General features: G+C 44.8%; 1 protein-coding gene across 1 annotated transcript; it reads left to right on the forward strand.

The window, feature by feature from the left end:
- Nucleotides 1-1,307: 1,307 nt before the first annotated feature.
- On the forward strand, nt 1,308-7,301 carry PLK2 (polo like kinase 2). Its single transcript, XM_045075310.1, has 14 exons — nt 1,308-1,715; nt 2,277-2,384; nt 2,529-2,645; nt 2,847-2,976; nt 3,207-3,294; nt 3,764-3,859; nt 3,968-4,166; nt 4,259-4,406; nt 4,752-4,849; nt 5,152-5,281; nt 5,525-5,765; nt 5,888-6,017; nt 6,269-6,379; nt 6,514-7,301. Exons 1-14 carry the CDS (start codon nt 1,446-1,448, stop codon nt 6,703-6,705), a joined length of 2,058 nt encoding a protein of 685 aa, XP_044931245.1. The 5' UTR covers nt 1,308-1,445; the 3' UTR covers nt 6,706-7,301.
- Nucleotides 7,302-8,171: the final 870 nt, after the last annotated feature.

Raw genomic sequence — 8,171 nt, forward strand, 5'->3', positions numbered from 1 at the left:
AGTTCAGCAAACCCCAGTTTCCTCGTCTGTAAAGTGGGAACAGCAGTATTTCCCAGTCAGAATTGTTGCAGGATGACAGAGGCATTTCAGAAACCTATACATGGTGCCTTGCACCTTAGCGCTCAAGAAACGTTACATTGTTGGCACTAGAGCAGGATGAAAAGGTATTCCTGGGTCAGCCAAGATGAGCCATGTTGTAGCTCATTGGCCTCTGTTCCTCCTTCATGCTACCAATGCCCCTGCAGGGAAGGAGGCCTTGCATTTCCTCCCCCAGCACCAGGGCAGCCAGGTGACTTCCTGAGCCTTTAAAGGACGCATTGTGTTAACCCCTTCCAAATGAGAAGTGAGAGATGACTTCAACTGTAAACCATAATTAGCGCCAGAAGCGCTTTTAACACAACTTACTGTCAAAGAAGGCTGGTGTCTTTATTAACCACTGCCCACTCAGACCAGGGCCTGCACTTCTGGAATAGCCCAGGAGATGACGGCCTTGCTCCCCAGTCCTAGAGCAACCTGAAGAGGGAGGATTTCGCCAGGGCGCGGGCTCCTTATCCAAGATTAAGGGCCTGACCTCTTATAAAGACCCGCTCTAGAGTGATGGGCAGAGGTGAAACAGGCCTAAGCGGGAGTCGGCAACAGTCACACCAGGGTCTGGGACCACCTCATTTAGAAGCGGCGGGGAGCCCAAAACGCTTAGCTTTGCAGGGCTACCTCGCAGCCCCAACCAGAAGCGAGCTGGTAGGGTAAGAACGCCGGGAAGCAGTGCTGGTTGGCGGCGGGGCCGGCGGGAGCGAGCCGAGGCCTCCAGACGGCAGGGTGAGGCCTCACGTGCCTGGGCAGGGGACTCCGGACACAGTCACACCTGACTGGAGGCGTGAGGTTGCGGGGCGGTCAGGAAGGACCGTGCGGGGGAGGGGACCCGCGTTAGCAGAGCGCCGGGCTGGTCTCCCGCAGCTCACCGCGGGGACACCCGGCGAGAGGGGCGGGGCGAGGGCGGACTTGAGGGAGGGGCTAGGGCCGGGCGCCTGCCTTCGGGTTTCCATTTCAAACCCAGAACCTCGGAGCATTCGAGGAGTGAATGGGGTGGCGGTCCCGGGACCGCCGCACTCCTTTGCCGGCCTGCCCGCAGCGGCGAGCTCTCCCCGAGGTCGGCCCGTCCCCGTCGCCACGCCGGTCGCCAGCGGGACGCGGCCGGCCAGCTCCAACCTGCAGACGGGAGTCGCGCGCTCCGGCGGCCGGCGGGCGGGGCGTCGCCCTGTGACGTCGCATCCCGTTTGTATTCTCCGCCCCTCTCTTCGCCATATATAAGACTTGGCCGAGCGTTCGCACTCTCACAAGTGTAAGCGGACGTCGGGCGCGGGTCGTTGTTGGAGGTGGGGGCTCGAGATCAAGGGCCAACTCGGACGTGTGTCCGCACCTCGGAGGTGCTTGGCCGTGAGGCGACGATGGAGCTCTTGCGGACTATCACCTACCAGCCGGCCGCCAGCACCAAGATGTGCGAGCAGGCGCTGGGCAAAGCTTGTGGCGGGGACTCGAAGAAGAAGCGGCCGCAGCAGCCCCCCGAGGAGCCGCAGCCGCCGCAGCCGCAGGCGCAGGGGCAGCCGGCGGCCCCGCACCACCATCACCACCACTCGCACTCGGGGGCCGAGATCTCGCGGATTATCGTGGACCCCACGACGGGGAAGCGCTACTGCCGGGGCAAAGTGCTGGGAAAGGTGAGGAGCGGCGGGCGCCCGGCTTCCTGACGGGAGGGAGGTCTGCCGGGTAGCCCCCGAGCCGGCTGGACCCCGAGTCCCAGCGTCTTGGCTTCTCCGGGTCCTCCGATCTCGGCGGGACGTGGGTGTTCACCTGCCCTGCTCTGGCTTTTGTACGCTGACAGCGCCGGATCGGCTTTACATCCTTAGCCAGGGTTCCAAGTGCCTCCCGCGGCCCAAAGAAATAGATGGTGAGGCCAGAAGCGAGGGCTGTCTGCTCCAGCCCCCAGCTTCCTCCACCTGCTCCGCAGGGAATTTTCCTGACCGGTCTCTTCAGACATTATTTTTCATCTCCCTGCTCCCAGCCCCCTCCATAAAGCTCCTCTTTGTAAAGGGAGAAGGGGAACTGTTTCACTGTTTTCAGGAATGCTTTTCCTTTCTTAAAGGAGCTTTTAAAAAGTACAGAGCACATGTCTGTCCACCCTACCCCGTAATTTTGCTTCCCTAATTTTTAAAATATTTTAAAAAATATCTGCTGTCCATTTTTCTGCCACACTCAATACTGTCTCGGCTTTGTTTCAGGGTGGCTTTGCCAAATGTTACGAGATGACAGATTTGACAAACAACAAAGTCTATGCTGCAAAAATTATTCCTCATAGCAGAGTAGCTAAACCTCATCAAAGGGAAAAGGTGTGTATGACTGTTGACTAAAGTATTTTCTTTGTGTGCAGGGATGGCCCTTCCCTGTTAAGAAAATGTCTTCTGCATGTGTAAGCAACTGGCTTACAGAAGGTGACAGGAGGCTCATCAGCCTTATCTTGCTTTTTCTTTCAGATTGACAAAGAAATAGAGCTTCACAGAATCCTTCATCATAAGCATGTAGTGCAGTTTTACCACTACTTTGAGGACAAAGAAAACATTTACATTCTCTTGGAATACTGCAGTAGAAGGGTAAGCTTTAACTCCTGTTTGAGTCCATTTACTTCCCCCAAACTGAAATGGGATTCAGATTGTGTTTTATCTGGGATTTTAGCTGTGGTGGCAATTCTTATATTGCAGTGTTAATTTTCATCACTCAACTTGCAAAAGGAAAACTACTGATTTTGATAACTTTGTTTGACAGATTCTCTTTTTCCCTTCTCCTCTTCCTAGTCCATGGCTCATATCTTGAAAGCAAGGAAGGTGTTGACAGAGCCAGAAGTCCGATACTACCTCAGGCAGATTGTGTCCGGACTAAAGTACCTTCATGAACAAGAAATCTTACACAGAGATCTCAAACTAGGTAAGCCCTTTATTCCAAACACTGACTTTTGCCTTAAAGAGAGGTGTTTTCTTCTCTGTCTTCCTTGTTATGTATTAATGTTCTTAATTGGGATCTAGCCTATGCAATCTCCTTTTTGAATCGGTGACTTTCATAGTGAACACCCGATTGCCTGCCTCCAAAGAATGTGTGTTTATTTGGTTAGAACATATTTTCAAGGGGATTCAGGTTTTGTTTTGTTTATCGTCCAGGGAACTTTTTTATTAATGAAGCCATGGAATTAAAAGTCGGGGACTTCGGTTTGGCAGCCAGGCTGGAACCCTTGGAACACAGAAGGAGGTAAGAGTCAGAAAGATACATCCTGACAGGATTTTACAAAGATGCCCTTATTTTTTTTCCAAATGTTTTGGAGAAGGTCCATTGATACTAACATCCACAAACCATGATAATGTTAATCCATGGAAAGAGTAAGTGCCCACTATGAACTAGGCAGAGTACCTTACGCCTAGGAGTTGATTATGAAAGAAATTTGTCTCATATTTGCCTGACATGTTACACAAATGCTATGCTGTATTTGGTCTCAGTTGGTTAAAAACACTTTGTCATGTAGCTGAAGAAAACCGGGCACATATTAAAAAAATTATTCAGTTGGTCAAATATTAATTATTGAGATGCCAAAAATTAAAAAGTCAAATTTTTCTAAATAGGAATTAAATAGGAATACAATATTTCAGAGGTTTTTATCCAGAGAACTAAGTGTAGACAGTAGGACCATTCTTAATGAGATCTTCCTGTTTTGTTTTTCCAGAACAATATGTGGTACTCCAAATTACCTCTCTCCTGAAGTCCTCAACAAGCAAGGACATGGCTGTGAATCAGACATTTGGGCCTTAGGTTGTGTAATGTAAGTAAAGGTACCAAAATTATAAAAAAGCAAATTCGTATTTAGAATTTAATAGTCAAAGAGAGTTGCTTTGTTACCATTCCTGAAGAAGTGTTTCTTTGCACACAGGTATACAATGTTACTAGGAAGACCCCCTTTTGAAACAACGAATTTGAAAGAAACTTACAGGTGCATAAGAGAAGCAAGGTATACAATGCCATCTTCATTGCTGGCTCCTGCTAAGCACCTAATAGCTAGCATGTTGTCCAAGAATCCAGAGGATCGTCCCAGTTTGGATGACATCATTCGACATGAATTTTTTTTGCAGGTTGGCATGTTTCTTGTATCTTTTTAGTCTGTTCAGTTGATCACAGTTATTCAACCAACTGGTTACTAAAAATCTTTTCTGGTACTCCACAGGGCTTCACTCCAGACAGACTCTCTTCTAGCTGTTGTCATACAGTTCCAGATTTCCACTTGTCAAGCCCAGCTAAGAATTTCTTTAAGAAAGCAGCTGCTGCTCTTTTTGGTGGCAAAAAAGACAAAGCAAGATATATTGACACACATAGTAAGTTATAAGACTTCTGCTTTTCTGTATCCAGTATTTTATTTAAATTTGATAATTTAGTTAAAAGAATGTTTTTATGTTAGCATAACAGTTGGTATGTTTGAATACTGTTAAACTTTTTATAGCATGATAAATCTGCACTGCAAAATGTGATGGATAGGTTTTTTTTTTTCATACACAAAGTGTGCTTCTTGCATAATTGCAGCTGATGGTAATGATAAAATGCCGGTTTTGCCTTGAATGCTCATAAGCTGGTTATTAATGCAAAAGGAGGAAATGTGGCTAGCTCTGTTCCTACCTTGTTAGCATAGACTAATGCTCATAATTCTTGTCTTTGATTTACAGATAGAGTGTCTAAAGAGGATGAAGAAATTTACAAGCTTAGGCATGATTTGAAAAAGACTTCAATAACTCAGCAACCCAGCAAACACAGGACAGATGAGGTATGCTGGAAAATAATAAAATAGATATAAACACTTTGTGTCATTTCTGCTCTTTGCTAATCATCACATGGGTTATGATTATTACGATTCAAACATGTTTAAAACTTAAAGCTTTTCTTCCATCCATTTAAAAGGAAATATTTTGTTCTTCATTTTAATAATGCATACACTTGAATCCCTGAAACACCTTTTGTGCCCATTGCTTTTTGATCAGCTTTCCCAGCAATTGCCACAATCTCACCTTAACCTAGAATTCTCAATCTTAAATGAATTGTAGATGCTTGACTCATTGTGTTTTTTAGGAGCTCCAGCCACCTACCACTACAGTCGCCAGATCTGGAACACCTGCAGTAGAAAATAAGCAGCAGATTGGAGATGCTATTCGCATGATAGTCCGAGGGACTCTTGGCAGCTGCAGCAGTAGCAGTGAATGTAAGTAGCTGTCAATGGCATTTTACATGAAACTATAAATGCCAGTGCTTAATACTAAGTAAGTGGAGTCCATTTGTTTTGTGGCCCAATTTAACATAGAAGCAGCAAAATCAAAGGATTTGGGAAAAGGCAAGGAACAGTTTCGAGACTTCTGTCCTTTGAAGTCGTGGAGGGAAAGTTAGCAGCCACCAACACCTAAGGTCTTATTGTTAATTATTTTATATTTTTCCCCTGACTTTTCAGGCCTTGAGGACAGTACCATGGGCAGTGTTGCAGACACAGTAGCAAGAGTTCTTCGAGGATGTCTAGAAAACATGCCAGAAGCTGACTGCATTCCCAAAGAGCAGCTGAGCACTTCTTTTCAGTGGGTCACCAAATGGGTCGATTACTCTAACAAATATGGCTTTGGGTACCAGCTCTCAGACCACACTGTAGGTGTCCTTTTCAACAATGGTGCTCACATGAGCTTGCTTCCAGATAAAAAGTAAGTATATCCAGTTAATGAAGTCCTGTCACTTCTTTAGTCTTGCACTAAAGAAACCTAAAAACAGTGACTAACTGCTTCTGTTTTGTTTCTCTTGTCTCCCTATGGTTCCTGTTCTTCAGAACAGTTCACTATTATGCAGAGCTTGGCCAGTGCTCTGTTTTCCCTGCAACAGATGCCCCTGAACAATTCATTAGTCAAGTGACGGTGCTCAAATACTTCTCTCATTACATGGAGGAGAACCTCATGGATGTAAGTACCTCCTGGCTTTTGGGCAGTGATATCTGAAGTATAGTCCACAGATGAGTAGCATATGCACAGCTCCAAAGCTAGTTAGAAGTGCAGATGTTCATGTCCTGCCCTAGCTCTACTGAGAATCTCTGGGAGGCGGGACCAGGAACCACAAGGCCATTCTGATGCCTACCCAAGTTGGACAGGCATATGGCTAGAAGAACTGGAAATTGCAAAATTTTTATGGCACTTATCCTCCCAATTTCTTCTAGGGTGGAGATCTGCCTAGTGTTACTGATATTCGAAGACCTCGGCTCTACCTCCTTCAGTGGCTAAAATCTGATAAGGCCTTAATGATGCTCTTCAATGATGGCACCTTTCAGGTAAGTGAACATTTCAGCAATGTGTGTATTTAGGTCACAAAAAGTGATTTTTATCCAGCCATTTAATTGTTGGGCACAGTTGTCTAATTCTTGAATGTTTAGAGATGTCTAATGTCTATGTCTCCTTTTGAAAGGTGAATTTCTACCATGATCATACGAAAATAATCATCTGTAGCCAAAATGAAGAATATCTTCTCACTTACATCAATGAGGACAGGATATCTACAACGTTCAGACTGACAACTCTGCTGATGTCTGGCTGTTCGTTAGAATTAAAACATCGAATGGAATATGCTCTGAACATGCTCTTACAGAGATGTAATTGAAAGACTTCTTGAATGGACCCTATGGGACGCCTCTTTTCCACTGTGAGATCTACAGGGAAGCCAGTCAGATGGTCTACAGCATGTTGAAAAAGATGGACAGGTGGTGGTACGAAAACAATTCCTCTAGGGCCTGAAGGACTAGATGGAACCAGACCAGGCTGAGGCATACAGTTCTGAACTTTGGACAATCTGAGAGTGAACCAGAATGCAGTTTTCCTTGACGTACCTGTTTTAAAAGGTGTTTCAGACAATTTTGCAGAAAGGTGCATTGACTCTTCTCTCTGTTGAGAGCATTTCAGACAGAGGACTTGGAACTGTGAATATACTTCCCAAAGGGGAGGGAAAGGGAGGAAGCTCCCATGTTGTTTAAAGGCTGTAACTGGAGCAGCTTTTGGCTACTCAACTGTGAACTATGGCCATATATAATTTTTTTTTGTTAATTTTTGAAGACATTTGTGGCTGGAAAAGTGCATTCCTTGTTAATAAACTTTTTATTTATTACAGCCAAAAGAGCAGTATTTATTATCAAAATGTCTTTTTTTTTTTATGTTGACCATTTTAAACTGTTGGCAATAAAGAGTATGAAAAAGCAAAAACAGCAGTCTCCTGTCTTTGGTATGGTGCATCACTGCATTGCAACACTCTTTGATCACGGATTCTTGGTACTCCGGCATGACATCGAATATATAAGCATGCTGGAAAGTTAGATTTTTTAGTTGTTGTTTTGTTTCTTTTTTTTTAAATTTTTAATTTAGGAAGTAAATCCTTAACACCTGAAGTACAATCTAACATTTTTGGGTAGATCTAGCTTGAGAAGAGAAGATTATAACAAAAATACTACTCTTGTTAACAACCCAAATCTAGCACTCCTACTAAATCCACAGCCAATTCCCCTGAAGTATTTCCTTAAAGCTCATTTAGCTTGGAGCTGAAAGCCAGAGTCATCCTGTGTAAACAGACCTCTGTTATGTGTCAGTAGGTACAGGAAGCTTATCTTAATATGGGCAAAACTCTATGCTTTATAGTACTTGCACCACCTAAATGTATTACTCAGCTTAAACCTGCCTAAACACTTCCGGTGCCGCTGGCAGTACTAAGAACACCATTCAGTAGTGGGAAGTACTTTGTAAATAAGTCATTTTATTTTCCTTCTGGTGGGTGCATGGTGGATGAGGAATGGTCAAGGAATCAACCTATGGTTTAAGCCCATCATTTATACTGTCAAACTCTCCAAGAGGCCAATCTGAGAATGTTTTTCAGTGGGAGCTAGTCTTGGGCAGGTATGAAAAGCTGCTCCTTCTATTACTCTGAACTTCCAGTGACCTGTATGAGATGCAAATATGTATTTGTTCAACTGTAATCCCAGTAAGGAAAATACTGTCCTGCAAAAAGCAGCACTCTAATGTATTAGGCTCTGTGGACACTGGAATCCTGTACTAGTATAGAAATGTGGGTGGTACTTTCAC

Source organism: Mustela putorius, unplaced genomic scaffold, assembly GCF_011764305.1.
Source record: "Mustela putorius furo isolate JIRA1106 unplaced genomic scaffold, ASM1176430v1.1 tig00000145_pilon_pilon_pilon, whole genome shotgun sequence".
NCBI classification, from domain to species: domain Eukaryota; kingdom Metazoa; phylum Chordata; class Mammalia; order Carnivora; family Mustelidae; genus Mustela; species Mustela putorius.